Here is a 22,765-nt window from a genome sequence, read left to right on the forward strand (position 1 = left end):
CCCTCTAAAGCAGAAGAGGGGTGACAACGCCATCACCGCCACCGGCCTTGCGTCACTAAGAAGGGTCTGACCTCGCATTTAATGCCAGAATTTTAATGGGGTAGGTCCCTCGTGTCCCCCCCCCAGCCTGCATCCTTAGGGAAAAAGCATTGCCAAAGCCGTCCCTCACTGGTCTGATCCCCCCCCAGCCCCGGCCGGAGATTGGATTAGAGAGCCACCCACCTTGTTTTAAGGGTCCTCGTCCCCCCCCCTCCAAACCCGTGCAAAGGCAGCCATGGCAGATGTAAACTCCAAGAGAATATCTCAGTTCTTGCAGAAATGTGTTAAGCTGGAGGACAAGGGTGGAGAGGCGCAGCCAAAGGAGGCAGCGACAGAGGAACCAGCTCTCCCTCTCGTCCTGCAGTCCTACCCACGGACGGTACAAGGTACGTGCACCGTTTGGGCTTTTTTCCCTATTTTTTTTTCCCCCTCCAAAAAAATAGCAGCATCTGAACACAGCATGTGGCAGCCACCGTGAGGCTTCCTCCTGACGGTTGCCTCCGATTTAGGATAACGCACGGGGCTAGAGGACAAAGATCCAAAGTGAGGTTTCAATTAAAATTTGAGGCAATGTTGCGTTGCGTTTTGTCTCCTCAGAGGAAATCTCAATGGTCTTCAACGCCTACAACATGGCGGCAGCCAACCTCGGGCCATCGTCCAGGAAGAAAAGAGAGAAAGGCGGCGGTCAGGACGGCACCAGCACCGCGCTCTACGCCGACCGTCGCAAGTCCAAGGTGTGAAACTATTACACCAAGCTGGGAGATGCCTACGTGGAGTGCAATGTCTGCAAGAAACAGCTCTCCTTCCACAACAGCACCACCACAACGCGGGAACACCTGGTGAGGAAGCACAGCATCCGCGACACCTTGCTCTCCCAGCTCAAGGACGACCAGACTTCCGAATCCGACTACGCAGCTCAGGAAAATGCCGCCAAATGCTCTCGGCAGATGACACTGGAAAGCGGCCTCTACCACGCCGCGTCCTGTTTGGAACCCAGGACTGACGTGATCCTGGAGCTGGTGCTGGAGATGATCTTCCGTGACTTGCACCCTCTCTCCGTGGTGAAGGACAAAGGGTTCAGGCTCCTCATTGGGTACCTGGAGCCAAATTTTACCCTCCCGTCGCCCGTGCAGCTCTCCAGCATGCTGTGGCACCGGTACAACGTGGTCAAGCAGCACCTGGAGCGCTACTTGCAGACAGCTCAGGCCATCGTGGTCTGCATGGAGTTCTGGGTTTCCCAGCTCAACCAGACTTACCTGACCGTCACGGCCAACTTCATCAACGGGGAGTGGCGGCGGGTGCGGTGCGTCATGGAGACGCAGCAAGCGCACAAAGACAAAGCGGAGGAGGGCGATTTAGGGGAGAAACTGTCCGCCGTCCTCTCCGAATTCAGCTTGTCCAGCAAATCAGTCTTCTGTGTTATGCACGACAACCCGCAGAGCACGGCAGCAAACTCGCAGCAGCTGAAGAACACGTACGGCTGGAGCAGCCTGTGCTGCGCCGCTCACACCCTTCACCTCTGCATCAAAGCAGGGCTGGAAGTTGAGCAGGTCCAAGAAGCCCTGAGCACCACCCGGGGCATCGTCAGGTACTTTTAGCAGGACACAAAAGCCACCTGCTCCTTGAACAGCAAGCTGGAAGCCATCAATAAAACCAAACTGAAATTGGTGATGGATGTGGGCTCTCGCTGGATAACCACCATCGAAATGTGCAAGAGTCTCTTAGACCTGAAGTGGGCCATCATGTCCGTGCTGGAGGGACACCCCAAGGGCACAGCGGCCATCCAGAATTTGGCCGACCACCAGTGGAAACTCCTGCAGGACCTGGTACCGGTCATGAGGACGATCAAGATCGCGATGTCCTTCCTGTGTGAGGAGCAGAACATGTCCGTATTGTCTCTGATGCCTTGCATCCACAGGATCGTCACCGCCATCGGACAGCAGTCAGAAGAGGCTGGCGCCGTCATCAAGACAGTGGTAGGCAACATCAGGTCAGAACTGACACAGCGCTGGGGATTGTCAGAGGATGAGAAAGTGCTAGAAAGTCCAGCAGTTATTGCCTCTTTTTTGGACCCGCGCTTCAAGGAGATGAGGTTTCTCAGCCCCAGCCTGAGAAGCGAGCTGCACAAGAGAGTCAAAAACATGCTGTCGCAGATCTTCAATCACCAGTCCCCATCTGCTACCCAGTTTTGGATGCCAAACTCAGATTATAAAGCCGATGGTGGAGATGCAGGCAGCCAGCTGTCTGCTCACAAGGACAGATGCTCAAGCACCCCGTCACAGAGCATGTACGACATCCTTTTGGGGAAGGACCCAACAGAGAGCATGCCCGAGATCCACCAACAACTGGAAAACTACATCGTGGAGCCTCTCCGCAAGCGCAGCACCAACCCGCTGGACTGGTGGAAGAACAATGAGCATCGCTTCCCAGCCGTGGCACGGCTGAGCCGGCAGTACCTCGCCATCCCAGCAACCGCCATGCTGCCCAACCAGGCCTTCACCACCAGCGAAAGCACCATGGAGCATCGGCGAGCCGTCCTGGCGCCGGAGAACCTGGACCAAATTCTGTTCCTACATCAAAATTTTGACTTTTTAGAATTGATGAGAAACAGTAGCGAGACTCGGAACAGAACTCTGCGCTGACACACCTAGAGGCGGGCACGCACGCGGAGCCCTTCCACAGCTCTGCAGGTGTTTAACCGACCCGTGGGGCTTTCAGACGCCAGCCCAACAGCCCCACCGCAGTTACTGAGTCTACGGCAGCAGCAGCCAGCGCCGAGTATTTTTCCAAACTCCTGCCTACGCATTTTTGTCATCGCTTTGGCAACGCCCGCAGCGAAGAGTGAGCTTTGGAGGAGGTGTGAGCACACCGCCTTCCAGCACTCGCTTTCTCATCCACCATAGACTCTGCAGTCCCTGCTTTATTCCTCAGGCTCTCTTTTAATTCCTCTTTTTATTCCTCATTTGCTCCCTGCTCAAGACCTCCGCTCCTCCCTACCCACATCAGACCCACCCAGGGCACGCAGCTGAGAGCCTGGGCCAGGCCTAAAGCCCTGAGTGCATCCTCAAGCTCCCTAAACTCAGGCCCGGTCCATGCCTGAGTGTTTTTTCAGATGTAAACAGGGCAAGCCAGGAGTTAAGAACAGGCTTGGACAGGTGCCAAGCCACCAGCACAAATACAGGCCTGGTGATGTCTTTATCCCACATGGATACAAGACACAGGTGTGCCAACACCCACAAATACCACGTTACTCGACCACAGCGCGTTGTTTTCCAATACCCACAAGCGGAGGGTAGCCCAAGAGGACACTGGGGCTCTGCGGAGCTAACACGGCCTGGAACAGCACGTTCTGGGATGTCCTGCAGCAAAGGGCATGGAAAGACCTGCAAAATACATCAGCTTTCACTTGAAATCACCTCTGGGTTTTCCTCTGGGGTATACTAATGAGCTACAATTGTAGCAAGCAGAGGTCGGTACCTTAATGTACGTACATAGATCGATCGCTCAGTGCTGCAACGTCCCACTTTCTTTAAAAAAAAACAAACAAAACCAACCAAACAAAAAAAACCCAGCCCCCCCCCCCCCCCCCCATTTCCAGCTTTTTTTTCCTGTTGTGTTTGCTAAAACTTTCAGCCCTCACAGCCACTTTCCTGTCTGCTGGCAGGGCTGCTGCCAACTTAAATGAACATTACGGAAAGGCCTGTCTTCGTTTTCGGAAGGCAGCTGGTTTCCCTTTGGAATCATAAGGGCTAGATAAAAAAAAGTTTCTTTGACTTTCTTTTTTTTTTAAATACAAGTTATGAGAAGCAAAAGGATAACGTCTGCACCCGCTCTGCAAAGCCTCCTTCTGCTTTGGTGTCCTGGTTTCAGCTGGGATAGAGTTAACTGTCTTCCTAGTAGCTGGTACAGGGCTATGTTTTGAGTTCAGTATGCAAAGAATGTTGATAACACTGATGTTTTCAGTTGTTGCTAAGTAGTGTTTAGACTAAAGTCAAGGATTTTTCAGCTTCTCATCCCCAGCCAGTGAGAAAGCTGGAGGGGCACAAGAAGTTGGCACAGGACACAGCCAGGGTAGCTGACCCAAACTGGCCAACAGGGTATTCCATACCATGTTGACGTGTGGAAACAGATTCCACAATCGGTGAGATTGTAAAGTGGGTATGTTCATTCAGCGCTGGGCAGCACGGGGGGTAGTCCCACCAGTCGTGCGCGCCCGACTCGGCAGTTCGCTTCAAATTTATACAGTCAAGTGTTACATATACATGGCGTTTCGCAATACGCCTATACATAGGCATGATCTATCCCCGCTTCTTATTAAAATTAGTTCCAAAAGTCACAAGGCCGGTCTTGGCTGGTTTTTGGGGTCGACTGCTGCTTCTTATCAGGGACTATCTCCTGCCCCAGCCAGCCTCAACAATGCAAACATTAAGCACCACTTCTCATCCTCTTGGGCCGTGTCTACCTCTACTGAAATTTCTTTAACTTCATTATAAGCTAGATAATTATTAAACAGTTCTTATCTACATCCATATATCTACTATATCTACTAAGGTTCCTTTGACTCCCCGTTTCAATGTGACATCCCATCTATTATAGGAACTGGGAAGTGGGGGCAGGGAATTGCCGCGAGGGGACTAACTGGGTGTCGGTCTGCGGGTGGTGAGCAATTGCACTGCACATCATTTGTACATTCCAATCCTTTCATTATTGCTGTTGTCATTTTATTAGTGTTATCATTATCATTATTCGGTTCTTCTTTTCTGTTCTATTAAACCGTTCTTATCTCAACCCACGAGTTTTGCTTCTTTTCCCAATTTTCTCCCCCATCCCACTGGGTGTGGGGGGAGTGAGTGAGCGGCTGCATGGTGCTTAGTTGCTGGCTGGGGTTAAACCACGACATTTGGGTAAAGAAGCTTATTGAGGCCCAGACCTGAAGACTGGTCCTTTAAAGAGCAAATGGAACCGAAATACGGATTTGTTTGTACTGGACATGACTATTCAGCCGAGCAAAAATTAAACAAAGCCATGAAAATCTTGTGGTCTGGCAACAAAAAAAAAGCCTTTTATCCCTCCTAGCATAATGACAGTGGAGACAAGACCCCTTATTTATATTTCATTCATTGAACTAATCAAACCCTCAATTTTCACTACCAAATGCAGTTTAGCAAGGCAGTGTTATTTATGCAAATAAACACAAATCAGTGCAATAATACACAACTGGCTATGGTGCTTTAAATATTATGAAAGGCTAACACTGACTCCCACTAGATAACTGAGACAACTCACAGCAGACCAAACACGTTTAACCACCCCAATTCTCCTGCCATGTCTATTGCTGCAGTGCCCGAACACTCTCTGATGGTAAATCAAACCAGGGAACATCACCACATCACACGCAGCTCCTGCTCCATCCCTCACCAAACAGGAACTGGGCGGCAAAAGCCGGTACCTCGTATTTTGCAGTAGCAAAATGAAGGAAATGTTTGCGTTCGGACTGATAAGAGAGTGAAGGAGCCTCGACACAACAGCAGGTTACAGCCTGGAGCAGTCCCCGAACTCAACGGGTTTGCGGTCTCAAGCTTTAAGAGAGTTTTAGGAATAATAAGGATCCATCTTTACACCCCTCCCTGCCCACCGACCGAGGGACTGGGCCTGTGGAAGCACACGCCCAGGTTCTTCTTTCAAGACTGATGTACATGTAGCATGCCGTGTTCGCACCACCAACCAAGCGTAATGAACTTTGCTTTAATTATTTATAGCATAACCAGCAAGAGCAGTCCAAGAACTTTTACATCTCCTATTCAAGAACCCAATTTATAAGCTACGTAGAAAGCACATTTAAAAAAAAAACACTTTACTTGGCTCAGAAGAGTGCTATAGTCGAGATCTGAAATGCTGTGCATGACTATCCCTTTATGGCAAAACAAGGTATTAAATATGATGAGAATTTCTCAGTGATTTCCCTAGTCTGTCTCTTTCTAACAGCCCCAAACCCTGAAACTGAGAGCAACAAGTGAGGGCCAAGGGCATCCAACTTTTGCTTTAAATGGAGGCAAAGGACTTTGTTAAACAAAAACAGAAGTCAAGAGCTTCTAGTATTTGTACAACAGCTATTTTACAGTCATTAACTACTGCATATTTTCCCAACCACGCATAATTGTAATTCAATGCCAGGCACGGGTACTTCATTTAGCACACATCTTTGCATTTAGCACACATCTTTTCGAAATCCAATGGGGTTTCCCCGCACAGGTTCGTATCCTGTCCGTGACGCCAGTTTAATGTCACAGTCCACTCGGTGGACTCGTGATGGTTCGTTTGCTACGATCTCGAAAGTGCAAAATTAAGGTGACCAACACCAAAAGGGATAGCAGTAATCACACAGTAAAACTTTATTGTATTGCCTGTGAAGAGGCACGCGATAGTTAGAGATGGGTGAAAGAAAGGAGAAAAGTAAAGTTAAGTTTAGAGAGAGGAGAAAGAGAGGTTATAGCTACCACCGCTGATCTCAAGACGTCCTAACGGTCCCGGGTCCAGCTAATGCTGCGTCGTCGATCGTCGTGGTCCTTGGTGGGGAAGCTTCAAATTCCCATTGTTCAGAAGTCATCTTTTATGCTTAGTAACACACCTTGCTCCACCTCTGCCTCAGGAGTCTCTGCCCTTCTCAGAATACAATTATCATATCTCCACCCTTCTCGAGCGAGGCTATCACGCAGGCGCAGGGTCAGTGTCCGAGGTGTGGTAAGTCTTGGAGGCGGGTAGCCTTCGACCAGGAGGTGTGTTTTGGTATTATAATGAAGCAAAGTTCGTCTAAAGTTCATGATTTCTTCATCGATGTTATGGCAACAGTTGCAATCCATCCTTTTTGACAGTAGCTATGCGGTTATCTCTAACGGCTCTAGCCAGGTACCTTCTAGGAGCCTTGTACCACACATTCCGTTCTTGGGATCGGCCACTGCGCTCCAAACAGGCCGTTGTCAGGTAACGTACTGTTCATGTTCCTGATGACAATGTTGAGACAATGCTGATTTTCTGACCGACTCCTACACCATGTTGGTACAAGTAAGGAACATCTGATGCCTTCACATTTCTTTATTAAACTCGACACCAGCCATGGGCAGTAACTGCTGAGAAAACCCAAATAAGTTTTTAAAAACACACTACACACACAAAGTCGCAGCTTTTCTTCCAGAAAGCCTTTGGCAAAGTTTCTCTGCAGGTTCACCCAGCACTTTTCCACAGCAGGAAAAGCCGAGGTGGTTTTTCAGCATTGGTGTGACTGCTGCTGTGCTCCTGATGGATTAGGTTGAAGAGTGGGGGTGACCTCGTGTCATCTAATCCTCCTCAGAGCTCAGCCACTGCCCAGATGCTAGAGAAAGTTCACGTGTTTTTCTAAATGGAGAAAACTAACCTCATTGCTACTCTGAAATCACAGTTTCCCAGTTACCAAGCTTCATTATTTCTACTTTTGTGAATTTCTGTATATTGTGATGCGTGGTAGGACACAGTTTCCTTGTTTCCTTTCGTTCCGCCAGTACCCCTGGCTGCGGGATACGCTAGTGTTTAAACAAGACAGATGTTTGGGTTGAAAGTCAAACAAAACTGCAAGAAGGCCAAGGGGCAGAGGTAATCCTCAAACTGCCCTTCGCTCAGCTCCCCCTCTGTCCCCTGGGCGGCTTTGAAAGTTTAAATCTGTTTTAGCCAAAAGCAGCAGGTTTCTAGAAGAAAGATTAACAGCTACCTTTTGCACACTCTGCACGGAAATACACCTTGATGGTCTGCACTTCCAGCCCCCTATGGAGACTCATTCAGAACGCAGGACGACCGCCTGTGCTGCAGGGCATCCTTTTATAACTCTTCTGCTTTATCTTCATGCTTTCCTTAGGCAGAAAACAGCACCTCTTCTTTGGGCTGCAAACAGCCTGTAAAACAGAGAGCCTTTATTAATTTTCCCTTCTCTTCAGAAAGGTGGACAGCTAAAGTAAAAAAAAAAAAAAAAACCTAGCTTGAAAAATCTCTGACTGGCCCAGGCAATTAGATTGCATTCATTACAGCCAGCACAAAAATGTATCAGCCCAAGTCTGCCCAGGTGAACTCCTCTGAACACTAAATAGCCAAAAAACTGCTTTAATTCCACTGTGAGGATGGGGGGCAAACACAGGCCTTGAAAGAAAAACCCTATTATTTATACTACTGTAAGTGGAATAGCACTTTCCTCCACAAAAGTCTATACAACAGGTTTAAAGTGCAGAATTAAGCACTGAAGATACACGGTTACCCAGTTTATACCACAAGAAAAAAAAAAAAAATCTGTGACCCAAATCCCTGTTTACTGGCAAGGAACATTTTAGCAATCCCCATGCAGAGCCACGTCACCAGCAGTTCCTTTTATGGAGCACTGGAATGTGACAGAATATCCCTGAAAGTCATCAGCAACAAGTTTAATGTAACAGGATTATTAACATTAGTAATTAGTTGGGAATTATCTTATTTACATCAGCAAGGGTGCCAGCACATTAAGAACAAATACTGCCTGTAAGGAGTAAAAGCACATTTTAGTCATGTGCTAACGATGAAGTACTGCTTTGTTGTTTCAAAGTTATTCTACAGAATAAGTTTATCAAAGCAGCAGCAGAATAAAACCAGAACCTCTCCCTGGGCAGCATCTGCTGCACCTTTCAGAGAGCATCGGAAGATGTTTTCTGTGTGGAACAGCATCTAGCACAAATTCCCAGCAGTTTTTCTACCTTTTTTTCAGTCTCTTCCACCTCATCCTTGTCTCTCTTGACCCTTTTTCCTATTACTTGAGCTCGACTGTGGTCAAATGCAATTTTTTTTTTCCAGATATAGTAATATTCAACACACTGGGACACATTCTTAGTCTGAATCTGTTACCAAAATCTAGAATAAAACTCCTTAACACCAATGTGAAGTTAAGAAGCAGGCACTTTGTTTATCGCAGCGCTGGGGACACGGGGGATCGCTCCTCCAAAGGCATGTCCCACTTAGTATCAAAATCCATCAGTTTTTATAGACTTTTTCTGTCAGGTCATTGTTACATAAGCTCTTTACATAAAAATGCATACTGTGCTCGTTCTTAAATTTAACCTTTATAAGGACTGGTCCTTTGATTATATAACCTTATCAATATTCTTATTTAAAAACAATCATTGGTCAGTTACACTTAGCGCTACTGACCGGAATCTTCGATACTCAAATCAAGATGGGAAGGCTAAGGGGGTTTCCAAGCAGCAAACTGGTGTCCACGACGGTTTCCTTAGTTTCCTGAAACAAAACAGAGAAAAACCAGTCACTTCCTAGTGAGGTTTCTAGGGTTAGCTATTTCCAACTTTAACAATATTAAGGTTCCTATAGTCACACATAACACAGTTCCTAAAGTTTCTATGGCTACGTTTCAAACTTAACGATCCTATACATTATGCTTCACAATTTTACTTCTTAATCAAACCTAACTCTTCTATGTGATTAAATTTTGATTTCTTTACCAGAATATTTGCAACAAATCTATTGTGAGAGAAACAGAAGCAATGTATAATGGAAACACTGTAGTAAAACATTTAAGGCACAGATACACAACAAGTCTATCTAGCACAGTTTGTCCTTCCCCCGTTCTCTCCAGTTATCGCACTGCAACGTGCCATGGAAGCTCCAGCATACAGATGGGTAAGATCTGACAGAAAACAAACCGTCCTCTTCTGAACAGGCTGTAAAGAAGTGCTGGAAGGGCAGAACTGTATGTTTCACGCAGGTGGTCAGCATAATGTTTCATTATTATTTTACCATCTCTGGTATTTTGACCAGAGATACTAAATATTCTGTTGTAATGATACATTAGGGCAAATAATGTCTTGTACCGGTGTCTTTTTAGCATTAAGCAAACACTAGGTTTCAGAGAACAGGATTCCAACACACAATTCAAAATACGACTTTCTGGGTTAAAACTGTCAACACCTCAGTCTAACAGCTTTACCTTCTTCTGTATCAGGTGAAAATCCTTCTTGTGTATGCAAAAAGCCTTTTTAAACAACTCCTTCTCGAGAGGCATCCAAGTATCTGAACCTGGTAATAAACAGCAACATGCAAATTATTTGATCACTCGCAGCCTAATGGAAATCAGCACAATTTATTATTCACATATTGACATCTCTCCTCCTTCCAAAAGCAATTACCAAACACAGCAGTGAATTCATTAGCAACAGTAGTTATTACTGCCAGCAGATAAGCCCTGCATGCTGTAAAGCACGGGCACAACTGAAAGGAAGAGCGTATGGCAATGAGTATTTGGCATTGCCACGTTTCAGCGTGGTTCTCCGGTTGGGTGTCACTGCAGGGCAGCGCACGTTAAAGCAGCGGGCTGAAACACAAGAACAAGGCATTCCCCATGCAAAAAAGCACCGTAAACAGTTTAAAACTGAAGGGCTTTGCTACCGCTTTCCCCGCCCCAAAGAACACAAATCGTTGTTCACACATTTTTTTTTTTTTAAATAAATTCCTTAAATCAGAATACAGAAAGGCAACTGCAGTATCTGTCAGCATTCCAGCTGAAGGAACAAGCTCTACTTCCAGTTTACCTGTGTAATGATAATTAGCCAGAGGATGGGATTCAGATTTCTGAGGCCCTCCAAAAAGCAGCATCTCCAGAGCCTCCTGCAAGATTTCACGTAAAAAGACGTTAGATTCCCCCCCACGAGGGGCAAAAAGGTAAATTCCTGCTTTCAGCTATTTTGCTACTTCAGTGATTCAGTCTACTGTAGGAAGATTTTGCTCGTACTGGTCAATGCTTAGCAACAGCACTTCGGGATCACCTCAGCCCACTGAAGTTTATGGAAATATTTCCTCAATCCACACCAAAGTGTTTTAAGAAAACAGAACCTTAGGAGATCTCTGGGGACCAAGCTGTGGGGCCCCACCTGACACCACCTCCAGGAGATTTCTCTGCTGGAGTCGTTTTCGGCTCATCCCTGCCACAGCAGACGTGCTCGTAGAGCCTCCTTGTGGAGACACGGCATACACCGAGTCCTCTGCTGTATTTGAGTGTTGTTAAATCCCTTCTTCAAAGGACACGGAGCAAAGCAGACCTACTCGGGTCTTAGCCAGGACCGGGCTGGAGGCGCTTGCCCAGCAAGGAGCACCTAGGGCTGTTGCAGTTGTCAAGCACAGAATGCTTATCTAGAGCAGACCTCGGGTTTTATCTAATATGGCAATTCCTTCACTCCTAGAATTCAGGGTAGTAGTATTTATATTCTCCAAATCGCCACATAATTTACAAGAGAAAAAACAAGCTCTTATTTATACACCAGGACAGGGTCTGCAATCCCGAGGGACATTAACGCAGACTGCGGCAATGAGCAGCACGCAAGAACTCTGCACATTTAACAAAGAGACCAGACTCCAGCCTGTGGAATAGAAAACTCGGAGCAACTCCCAGCTCACGCCAGTGGCAAAGGCTGTCCTAGTCCATTATTATGGCCCAATAGCTGCTTCTTACCATAACATTGCCTTGTGCTTCATGCAGGCAATGCAAGGCTAGCTCTAGGTTTGTTCCTCCCCCTGGCATGATGCTGCAGCAGGCCAGGTTGAGCAGTTCTGTTACTACAAATGCAATGAAAACCAACAGGAAATCGGCTTCTGTCAAGAAAGGAAAAAAAGGTGTGATACAAGACAGAGGGAAAACAGAACAAGTGCAACAGACAGACTGGAGACCGAGAAAAGACACGGGAAAAAGTCAGATGTCCCAACTACCCGGGTATCGCTGAGCTTTGGGACCGATAACTCCAGAGACAAACCTCCCCTCTCCTAAGGTCACTGCAGATGAGGTGGAACAGCTACAAACACCCCTAACCATTTCATATAGAAAATGCTACTGAGAGCGTAACAGTTATTATTTGTTCACTGTTCTACCAGAACTGAGCAATCTCCTTCCCTCTAATGCAACCACGTGTGAAGGTGATCAAGAAAAGAAGGGAGAGAATCTGAATGTACAAAAAGCTGCTGTGAAAACACAGAATTTTTGAACCCTCATATCTCAGGGGTGGCCTTGAAAGAAAAGTGTTAAAGAAACCTCTGTCCTGTGTTTCTGGGTTAGTTGCGATGTCTCCCCAGGGCTTCCACACCAACGATGCTGCCTGTTCATCCTCTTCCAAATGCAATCTATCCCGGAGGTTTGACACCTCTGCCTGAAATTGACTTCCAACGTTGATGCATTTAAGGTTGTAAGAAAGAAGAGGGGAGGAAGGCAAGTTGCGAACAGATACATCATGATAACACACAGCGCTACTGATACACACGCTTATCAATACGCACACGCTTAGGAAGAGGGGATATGGGATGAGCAAGGCTCAGCTGTAATAAATACAGTACGCATACAACACACATTTCCCAGCAAAGCATTACTAGCTCTCCTCTAACAACTTTCAGAGTCACTACTTAGCACTAACAGCATCACTGTGCCACCCCTGGAATCGTTCTGTCTCCAATCAATCAAGAAAGTTTGTTCTCTCTTTCTCAAAACCTGACAAATTTTGTCAGGTTCACTCTGAGACTCATGGCGAGCAGCAAAGAGGAGAGAAGTCTGCGACCATGAAGAAAAAAAGAATGTTTGAACATCATGTAGAATGTTGGGGGCAGGCACCTTTACGACATCAGCCTAACTTGTACACGAAGCCAGTATTTCACTGCGACAGCACTGGGCATTTTGTTGCAACTTCATTCTGGCCAGTACATGGTATCATCCGGCCAAAACCCACTATTAACCTCACTAGTGATGCAGGACAGCAAGAGAATTGGCCAAGCAATAGGATTGTGGGAAGGAGAAGGTCAATGTCAACTTAGAAGGCCTGTACAGCCCATGTGCTTGAACCAACCACACACTGACTCCTAAACTGCTGTTCCCTCATCCTCCATTTTCCAAGTGTTTGTCGTTATTCTAATTGCTATGCCATAACTCACGGCTGAATGCTGATTTTGGTGTTGTCCTTCATCAGACAAAATCCAAAGTCCCTGTCCATTCTGCCTGAAAGATACAAAAAAAATGCTCAAGATAAAAACTATCCTGCCGAGACCATCCTTTAGCCTTCCTTCACATCCTCATCATTGCAAACCACTAACTATTCTCTCAGAATTCCCCTCATTTCAGTGAAATTGCTCACTTTTTGACTTGGAAGCTCTCTAGAAACAGCATCCGGGTACGCTTTCACAGCTGTGTCTGACCATGGGTCAGAAGTCAGCCACACAGGGATTGAGCAGTTCTGTATTTTTTAATAAGTGAAAGCCAGTATCAGAGCAAAACCCTGGTAGGCTGTTGACATCCCCTCTTCCACAACCAGAATAACAAAGTAGAAGTCACAAACTTCTGTTTTTTAAAGCCTTCTTGGAAGGCACGAGCAGAGCTGGGGCCTGTCTGTATTTGTCGGCACAGCTCCGTAACTCAGCCACGGTCTCTGAATAACTACAGATGACAAACCATCGAGCAGAAGCCGAACCCAGAGGAAAACTGCTTTCACTGGGCTGCTGCCTCTGCCACACAGGTGCCCACCCTAGCTTCTTCTGCAGTTTTACGACAGCAACTGTTCTGGTGTAACCACTACGTATTTTTAATACTTAGATTAAGATAAATTTTTACCACAAACTGCTACAATAAAATCATGTCATCAATTTATGAGTGTGGTAGGTTGACCCTGGCTGGACGCCAGATGCCCACCAAAGCCGTTCTATCACTCCCCCCCTCCTCAGCTGGACAGGGGAGAGAAAATATAACAAAGGGCTTGTGGGTCGAGATAAGGACAGGAGAGATCACTTACCAATTACTGTCATGGGCAAAACAGACTCAACTTGGGGAAAATTAACTCACTTTATTACAAATCAACCAGAGCAGGGTAATGAGAAATAAAACCAAATCTCAGAACACCTTCCCTCCACCCCTCCCTTCTTCCCGGGCACAACTTCACTCCCAGATTCTCTACCAACCCCCCCAGCGGCACAGGGGGACGGGGAATGGGGTTTACAGTCAGTTCATCACACGTTGTTTTCTGCCGCTTCATCCTCCTCAGGGGGAGGACTCATCACACTCTTCCCTGCTCCAGCGTGGGGTCCCTCCCACGGGAGACAGTCCTCCACGAACTTCTCCAACGTGGGTCCTTCCCACGGGCTGCAGTTCTTCACGAACTGCTCCAGCGTGGGTCCCTTCCCCGGGCTGCAGTCCTTCAGGAGCACACTGCTCCAGCGTGGGTCCCCCAGGGGGTCACAAGTCCTGCCAGAAAACCTGCTCCAACGTGGGCTCCTCTCTCCACAGATCCGCAGGTCCTGCCAGGAGCCTGCTCCGGCGCGGGCTTCCCACGGGGTCACAGCCTCCTTCGGGCATCCCCCTGCTCCGGCGTGGGGTCCTCCCCGGGCTGCAGGTGGAGATCTGCTCCCCCGTGGACCTCCCCGGGCTGCAGGGGGACAGCCTGCCTCACCGTGGTCTTCCCCACGGGCTGCAGGGGAATCTCTGCTCCGGCGCCTGGAGCATCTCCTCCCCCTCCTTCTGCACTGACCTGGCGGTCTGCAGGGCTGTTTCTCTTTCTTACATGTTCTCACTCCGCTCTCCGGCTGCCGTTTCTGTGTGTGTCCCAGCAACTTTTTTTTTTTTTTTCTTAAAAATGTTATCACAGAGGCGCTACCACTATCGCTGATGGGCTCAGCCTTGGCCGGCGGCGGGTCCGTCTTAGAGCCGGCTGGTATTGGCTCTGTCGGACACAGGGGAAGCTTCCAGCAGCTTCTCGCAGAAGCCACCCCTGTAACCCCCCCCCCCCGCTACCAAAACCTTGCCACACAAAGCCAATACAACGAGTAACTTAAACTGCTACACGTAAACATCCATATTTCCACTGGCCTGCATACAATGCAGTAATTTATCCTACAGGAAGGTGGATACCATTTGAATTTATAACCTATCTTGGAGAAAATGACTGTGGGTCAGTTTTCTCTTTCTGTAGTCTGTACGACAGTCAGCCGGATTCCTTTCCAGTTCCATTATCTGTTGAGTGCAGACATTAGGATTTTATTACCTAAACCAGCACTGAACAGCTGGTTGGCATCACCGCTAGCAGAGGAAGAGCAGAGTGTGCTGAAATAGAGGCCTGATCCTTCCCACACGGGGCTGAGCATCGGAGGCAGTGTGTACGGAGAGCACTGGAACAAGTCTCTCAGGAGATGATCCACCAGGAACACGGGCGAACAAAGGTTACTCTGGTAACACCCTCCCACCCCCGGGTGGGCTTCAGGGGCCAGTGGAGGTGGGATAAAAAGCAATTTTGGCCGCATTTGCCTCTTTCTCTTTTTCTGGTGCAAGCTTTCCTTGAGGTCCTTCCCATCTGGGCTTTCCTTTTCAGTAACCTGGACAAACAATTCCAAACAAACTGTCAAATCCCTGTTTATCACAGAAGAGAAATGGAACAAGTTCAAGGCAATTGACAAACATATAGAAGAAAGTTTGAAGTTGCATAGGATTTTTATCTGGTTTTCCTCTAGACTCTCTGTGTCATGACATTATTCTGAGCTCCATAATGAACACCAAATTCCAGAACTCGTGCACAGAGTGCAGTCAGAGGACCCTCTGCTCTAGTCCTTACTTGTGTAGACGGCTCTAGGGAAGCCAGACACACTCATGAGAACAAGAGCTGTTGAAAAGAACCCTCCACAAGTTTTTTTATAGTCAGAGAGAGTGCTGAAAGGAAAAAAAGTAAATTCTGAAATCATCTTGAAATTCTTTAAATTGCCTAGTAAAATTCCAAGGATTTTCCTAGGCTTTAATACCAAGTGTCTGTCCTGCATCATACTGTTGATACTTCCCACGTCATCTTTTATTTTCATGCAACTCAAGGTGATTAATGGGTTACATATTTCCAGGAAATTACTCAGACGGACCCTGGAACCTTCACCAAGTCCATTACTGTAGTAATTACCACCCAGTCCATTACTGCAGCATTATTTGAATATAATTTGGGGGATTTAAGGGAGCCATCACCCTAAGCTGCTGGCTAAGCCAGTGAAACACGCACTGGTGACCAGTTGCTCAAGGAAGCGACTCCAGCAAAGTCAGCTAACTGAGGTGTTTTTGCTAAATCATTAAAATGCAAATTGAGGAATGCAGTCACCACCCACCTTGTTCCCTGCTTGCGAGTTCACAGCCATCACTGGTACAGAGACAGGAATCACCAGAGGAGCCACTGTTAGGTCCTCTAAAGGCATCTCAGGTTTTGAGGGACACTTTCCATCTCCTGCTGCCTCGAGTGACAGTTTCTGAGTGTTTGTGTCTCCTGCATCACACACCTTACCGCAAACACAAACAAGGGTACGAGGTGTATCTTCTGACATCGGCCATCTGAGGACGTCAAAGCGCTTTGCAAACTATTCTTTCAAGTACTCCTGATCCGTTTCTCCCTTACATAAAACGATGATGATGATAACAAGAGCTACTATGCCAAGTAAGTTTCTCTAAGCACAACATAATTCAGCGAGAGCCCAGAACAGGAGTCCTTATCGCACCAATCCCGTATTCTTGCTTTTACAAAACTGAGCTCCCAAGTTCACAGTATCAGCTAGAACAGCCAAGCTTACATTTTTTCACTCGCGCTTCGCAGCTGTGGAGTAGGAAACATTGCTGGAAATAGCTACAGCTTTCAAAATAGCACAATTATTCAAGAACATCCACTACATAACACCCACCCAAAGGGCTTCAACAGCACCACGATTCTGGATCCCACTCCTACAGTGATCTGAATTTTCAGGACAAAGGTTCAGTTGCTCCACAGCTTTTATCTTCATACACTACAGGCAGGTTTTAAAGAATCCTCATGACCTTAATTCAAATTCTTGTTAAATAAGCAGCGCCGAAGGATTCCGTTTCTCCTTACCTGCTGTTCCTCGTTCCTTTGTGGTAAATGCCATTGTTCACCACGAAAACACCTATAGCTCTCCAGACCATTCTTGGTATAGAACAGCTGACTGCAGTTCTTGCGGAGAAAGCTGCTTTCACAGTTGCTGCCATCAGCAGGAGCAGCACCGGTCTTATTGCTAAGTGAAAAATCGAGATAAAGGGATGGAAAATTAACGTTATAAAAGTTGAACCACTTTAAAAAAAAATAATTTAATCACTATCAATGTTAGATCCATGCTCGCGTTTCCTGCCATAGAGCTCATTTCATGTCTAGTTGGGAAATCTCTGCAGCTCATTTAGCAGCAAAAGATGTTAACTAGAGAAAAATCCCCAGTGGGACATCAATCACCAGCATTATAACAATACAGCTTTAAAAGAGAGATGCGGTTAAGATAGCCGCTCAAAGGAGAAGGTACATGAATTGTACCTATTACCAGATACGTACAAATACTATTTTCAAAGTTATATACATCGCTTTTTAACTGTGACACCAAAAAAGAATGACCCACATTAAAAACTCCAGAAGCATTTTCTTTGAATACTGTGCATTTCATGCACTGTGGCATTTCTGAAAGATCCGCTTTTGTGAATGGAAAAATGTATCATTTGTGGATAACTCCCCCTTGTGAATTCAGCGTTTGGGAAAGGTGACATCAGAAGTCCTGCAGACCCATTTCTCTATCCACATGATGAAGACAGCAAATGAAGTTAAAGCTTCCCAGCACACCATACTTACTGCCTGGCTGTTCCTATAGCCTGGCTAATCCTCGGAACCTCTTCCGACACAGAAACGGAGGACCGGGCAGACCACCAAGGCCGGCTGGAGCAGGTAATTGTTTTCACGTGGCTCACCAGGCACCACGACTTTCATTCCTTGCCAAAGAACAATGAAATTCTTCTTTCTTAATGAGAGACAGCAGCTCCCTTACCTGCAATAGTTAGCAACACTGCAGGCAAGGCACCTCTTCTGAGGCTGCATGGGGATTTCACTGCTGCTCACAAGGACGTGGATTATAAAAAGCCCTTTTTTTCCAGGGAGCAGCTTGCCTTCTCATTTAGTAAATGGCAAGCTATCAAGGCTGGGCAGTAAGGTGGCAGAGCCACGATTTGCTTACAGAGAAAATACCACAGGTGTGCAATCCCTGCACCAAAGGAAAGCAGCAATTACCAAAGAAGAGGGAAGTATGTGAATTTTCTTCAGCAGAGAACTGAGTCACAAACTCACTCTAAAAAATAATTAATCATAAAATTAGCTAATCACTTTTAAAACCTAAATTCAGGGCCTGCCTCCATGATTATAATGCAATAATACTCTTTACAGGCGGACTACGCACCGGGAATGAGATTGAGTGAAGCCTGTACCCCCCCCCCCCCCCCCATCACCTGGAAACCCTTCGACGAGGTGAATCCTTTAACATTATCCCACATTTCCATTTCTTTACTTCCATGGTGAACTTTTGGTCTTTTATTGTTGTAATGTGTGAAAAGAACAAGCCCGGTCATTCCTTATTACATCCTTAAACAGTCTGCAACGTTTCACTCGGGTTACCTCCCTGTCACACTTCAGTCACTGCAAGATTTTTACAACCTCCAGTTAGAAATTAGGTTGAAAGTCTTGTGGTTCTCATTTAAACACCTATTAATTAGCACAATCTAAAGGTAGCCAAATGAAAAGGCTACTTTAAATCTCAACCCTGAGGGAAATATGCCTGACTAGGTGCTAAAATGCGCTCCAGAAAACAAATGCCACCCTCAACACTTCAGTGCAACCTGCTTACCACCCAGCTGGCAAGTTTTCTTCCTTTGCTGCATTAGTGAGGCTGTAGATATTTCCACCCTGCAGATAAAGAAACGATAATCAAAAGCAGATGTTATTCTGCCTGCAAGTAAAGCTTTAAAATACAGTCATTCCACCTTTAAAAAAAAATAAAAGGAACATCTGAGCTGTTTTCTCCATGAAAATAACACTTTGCACTTGCACAGCAAAGCAATGCCCATTAACCAATCCCATAAATCTTTACAGTCGTTAATAAATGCTCCTTGTAACACTTAGATACATGCATCCACATGGCAAGCACATGTGCAAATAGGAATCCCCATTTACACAACATGGCTATCAAACTGCATTATTTCCATCGCAAGCTGTATGCAGGGGGTAGGGGGGCCACGCTCCAATTCCTCGGCCATGCATGGTTCCTGCACCACATGCCCAACTCCAGAGATGCAGGGAGGGCTGGAGCATCCCGATCTCTGGCTGCTGCGGGCATCGGCTCTGCTAACACCACGCTGCCTGGTCAACACCAGGAACACAGGAGCGGGATGGGGATTCACTCATGCTCCATGTATCATCCAGGCTCCCCAAAATCTCCTGGAGTTAGAGGAATGCAAATCTAAGACCCCCTGAGCCCTTGGAGTTCTCACCTTGACTGCTTAAGTAACACCTGGGGCACAGAGAGCCTTTGTAAGTAGTCAGAAAAGGAACAGGAGCAGCACAGAACGGGTTTAACCTCAGTGCATTCGAAGTTCCCCGTCCTGAGGGCTGCCAGTCCTCTTGGCCCAATGCACGAGGCAGCAGCAACCCCCTCGGGACAGGGCAAGACGTGCGTGTAAGCCCAACATGCCACTAACAATAAAGCAGCACTTAAACCAACACCAAACTTTGGAGATATTTAGTCCCCAACACAGCCCCAGCACATTTATCTGTAACACAAGCTTCTGTATCTACCCTCAATTAACATATTTTGACTTTTACCTCCAGGGACTGATCTCTAAAGGTGAGAAGTTCGTTTAGGTTGACCTCCCTGCCCTCCTGCGGGCAAGGAGACACCAATTATTTCTACTGGAGAAAGTGGTTCCCCTTCCACAGGCACTGAGCTTGCTGAACATTCAGGCATTCGCAGCTTTTTATTATCACCGGCCTGTGCGCAAGCTCCACCAAGAAGCCAGGTGAAAGGCTACATATCATGTTACTAAATATCCCAAGCCCTGATCTCATTAAATTATTTCTAAACCTTTAGCACTGGATTAATTAGTGTTTTCAGAGCGCTCTGGATGTGTAAAGTGCCGTGTAAGTGCTAAGTACTGTTATTGGTGAATCTAGAGCTGTCAACACTAATAAAAAGCACTTAGAGTGCAGGAAGACAGTAAACGGCTCTGAGAAGCGAACTCAAATAACGGATGGCTAAATGTGAAGAAAAAGCACGCCGATGTACTTGAATCCTGCTGAAAATGGTCAGCCGGTGCATCCCACCGGCTGCAGGAGCCAACGAGAAGGACGCCATGGCCACCTGACTCAGGGGAGTCGTGCCGCTCAGCCCCAACGTCAGCTTCTCCCTGGGGATGGCAGGCAGACACCAAGACCGGGCAGCACCCGCTGGCAGCTTCCCGCCCGTCTCTGCGCTACCATCTTTACTCTTCTCTTTTTTAAATGCGGAAGCCTTGTTTTCTAGCTGATTCGACCTCCCAGAAGAGTGGCTTCCCGCCGCGCTTCCAGGCACCACATACTGGAACTGACTAGGAACAGAGAAGTCTCTTAATCCCAGGTATTCTTTCAAGGGTGCTGGCTGCAATCCCTGTTTCTCCCCATCTGACGAAATGCCCTGAAACTGGGGGACAGCCTTTTGGAGGTACGTGGAAGGCCCCTCGTACTCCGTTGGCTGCGGAAGCTGGGAAGCCAAGGGGGGCGGTTGCTGCTGCCAAAACCCACTTGGAGGAGGTTTGCTGCCCGGTACTCGGCCTCAGGAGGGCGAGACAGAACCTGCTGAGACTTGGGGGTCACCTGAAAGAAGTGCTGCTGCACCTGCAGTGGCTCCGGGCACGCAGCAGGTTCCTGGGCTTTCGGGAAGAGCTGTCCAGTCTCGCTCTGCAGCATGCTGCACTTCCAAACCTCCGGAAAATTCAACTCCCTGGTGTTCTCCCACAGGTGGGAGTCGTGGATTTTCGCCGACTGAAAGGCTTCCTCAAAACAAGCGAGGGCCAACTCATCACGTCCTCTTCGGCTTTAAAAGGCGCAATGGGGAAAGACAAAGCGTCCAGACATTCGTACACAGCTGAGAACGTGCAGGAAGGTCCAGCTAACCCCTCCGAAACACCCTGCACTGCGACAGGCGACTTGTGAGTGAGACAGACATTATTCCTTTTGGGTTTAGTGCAAACCGGCACATTTCTTATCCACTGAAAGTTACTGCTCGACTGGTTTGCAGACAGCTTCTGCCCTCTGAACACACAAAAACAAGGCGGGGTGCTGCTGGGACAACACTGCAGCCCCGTGGGCTCCAAGGGGAGCCGGGCTTCTGAAATAAAAGACCTACTGGTCAGATTGGTAACTACATTCTCGCCTGGCACAATCACGGAAACGTTGCCAGGATTTATTACGGCACAGATGTTAGAAGCAGCAGCACTCTCTTGGCACAAGAGGCGATCCTTCGATATATTGTCACCCACAGCCTCCGAAAGTCCACTGCTGTTAGATGCAAGGCAAGAGGCCTGGCTGGGTGGCTGGGGAGGAATCTGGCAAGGCAGCACCCATGTGCTCTGCGGAGGGCAAGGCAGCCAAGGGAAGCTTCTGATTTGCAAAGCTGTTGACAACGCACCTCAGCGGGTCTCTTTCAGGTGGGAAAGAGCCTGACTCGGAGCACGCAGTCAGTCCGTCCACCAATTTCCCACTGCCTTAGATATACGGACCAGGAAGAAGCAAAGATTCCTCCCTGGCACCTTCCTTAGGAGGCTCCTTCAAGCCACACAAGCTGTGCTGATAGCATATTTCCATACATTCTGTATGGTATGTCTAAATATTTTGATGGTTTTAATATTTTGTACCAGCCGTGGAAACTGGTTTGCTGCTAGGTGACTGTAAAAGTGAGATTTGGTAAATAATTATTAGAAATCTTATACTAACACGATGATTGAAACAGTAGACAAAAGTATAGCCAAGCAGTTAACTAGCAGAGGTAGGTACTCACAAGTTTTGCAGTTCTTTGCTCTTAGGACTAGATGTTCCTGTGCACTAGATGAGAACAATGCTGAAACTGACCACGTGCGATTGAAACTGCGTTAAGCTTCAAGATCAAAGAACAAGGACAAGAATAAAGACTTCAAGGACAGCCAGCAAGAACTTCAAATGGGCTGGTGGTCACAAAAGCAGCCCTTCGACTCAAATGGATCCTTCGTTGTGCACGATCGGATGTAGGCAGTACTATGATAATCAGTTATAATCGTTTTTATGTATATGTATACTAATCTGATTAATATGCAATTAGTTATGCTATATAACCTGTTTGTGCTAAAGCTGTGGTATGCACGCTAGGTGGAACTATCCCCCGTGCATCCAGTGCTGCAATAAAGAATGCCTGCTTTCTAAAACTCCAAAACGAGTCTTAGAGAGTTTCTTCGACCGGCTTTTCGGTATCATTTTGGTGACCCAGATGGGACTAGGCTTCTGAGACTCGACGGACGTGGGATCGCAGGACCTCCAGCCAGCACCGAGATTTCTCGGGGAGACCCTTGATCCCCGTTCCCCGGGCTCACAAGCCAAGGCCACTGGTAAGATTTTATTTAAAGGCATTCTTTTGATTAACCTGGTTCTGGTACTCTGGTCTGGTACTCTTACCTGTAAGCCTGACTAAGAGAAGTCAGCAAGGAAGAGATATAAAAGGATCCTTAAAAGTCTGGTATTCTGGTAGAAGCACTTCTCTGATAAAGGGTATTCGTCTCGCTGGTTCAAGGCGGAGATACCCATTTGGTTTGGTCTCGGTACTTTGATTAAGGCTTTGGGCTTTGACTATTGATTTT

The 22,765-nt window shown here is 47.1% G+C and overlaps 2 protein-coding genes across 2 annotated transcripts; one reads left to right on the plus strand and one right to left on the minus strand.

Moving 5' to 3' along the window:
* Positions 1-986: 986 nt before the first annotated feature.
* On the plus strand, positions 987-2,681 carry LOC115338146 (zinc finger BED domain-containing protein 4-like). The gene is made up of 2 exons (XM_030006586.1): positions 987-1,513; positions 1,670-2,681. The coding sequence occupies exons 1-2, from the start codon at positions 987-989 to the stop codon at positions 2,679-2,681; spliced, it is 1,539 nt and encodes a 512-aa protein (XP_029862446.1).
* An 8,037-nt stretch (positions 2,682-10,718) lies between these two features.
* LOC115338149 (zinc finger protein 541-like) lies at positions 10,719-21,390 on the minus strand. The gene is made up of 7 exons (XM_041121876.1): positions 20,754-21,390; positions 18,754-18,812; positions 16,953-17,112; positions 16,201-16,368; positions 15,105-15,432; positions 13,009-13,072; positions 10,719-12,631 (listed from the first exon to the last, which is right to left on the minus strand). The coding sequence occupies exons 1-7, from the start codon at positions 20,844-20,846 to the stop codon at positions 12,565-12,567; spliced, it is 939 nt and encodes a 312-aa protein (XP_040977810.1). The 5' UTR covers positions 20,847-21,390; the 3' UTR covers positions 10,719-12,564.
* Between the last annotated feature and the right edge of the window lie 1,375 nt (positions 21,391-22,765).

This window comes from Aquila chrysaetos, unplaced genomic scaffold (genome assembly GCF_900496995.4).
Source record: "Aquila chrysaetos chrysaetos unplaced genomic scaffold, bAquChr1.4, whole genome shotgun sequence".
In the NCBI taxonomy this organism is placed as follows: Eukaryota; Metazoa; Chordata; class Aves; order Accipitriformes; family Accipitridae; genus Aquila; species Aquila chrysaetos.

Bases quoted from the DNA above. Each gene is read 5' to 3' on its own strand.
- LOC115338146 (XM_030006586.1), top strand. From the start codon at position 987: ATGACACTGGAAAGCGGCCTCTACCACGCCGCGTCCTGTTTGGAACCC. The intron at 1,514-1,669 runs GTACGGCTGGAG...CTCCTTGAACAG, and splicing joins TCGCAGCAGCTGAAGAACAC to CAAGCTGGAAGCCATCAATA.
- LOC115338149 (XM_041121876.1), bottom strand. From the start codon at position 20,846: ATGCTGCAGAGCGAGACTGGACAGCTCTTCCCGAAAGCCCAGGAACCT. The intron at 18,813-20,753 runs GTGACCCCCAAG...CTTTATCTGCAG, and splicing joins TGCAGCAGCACTTCTTTCAG to GGTGGAAATATCTACAGCCT. The intron at 16,369-16,952 runs GTAAGGAGAAAC...GTTTGCGGTAAG, and splicing joins AAAGGAACGAGGAACAGCAG to GTGTGTGATGCAGGAGACAC.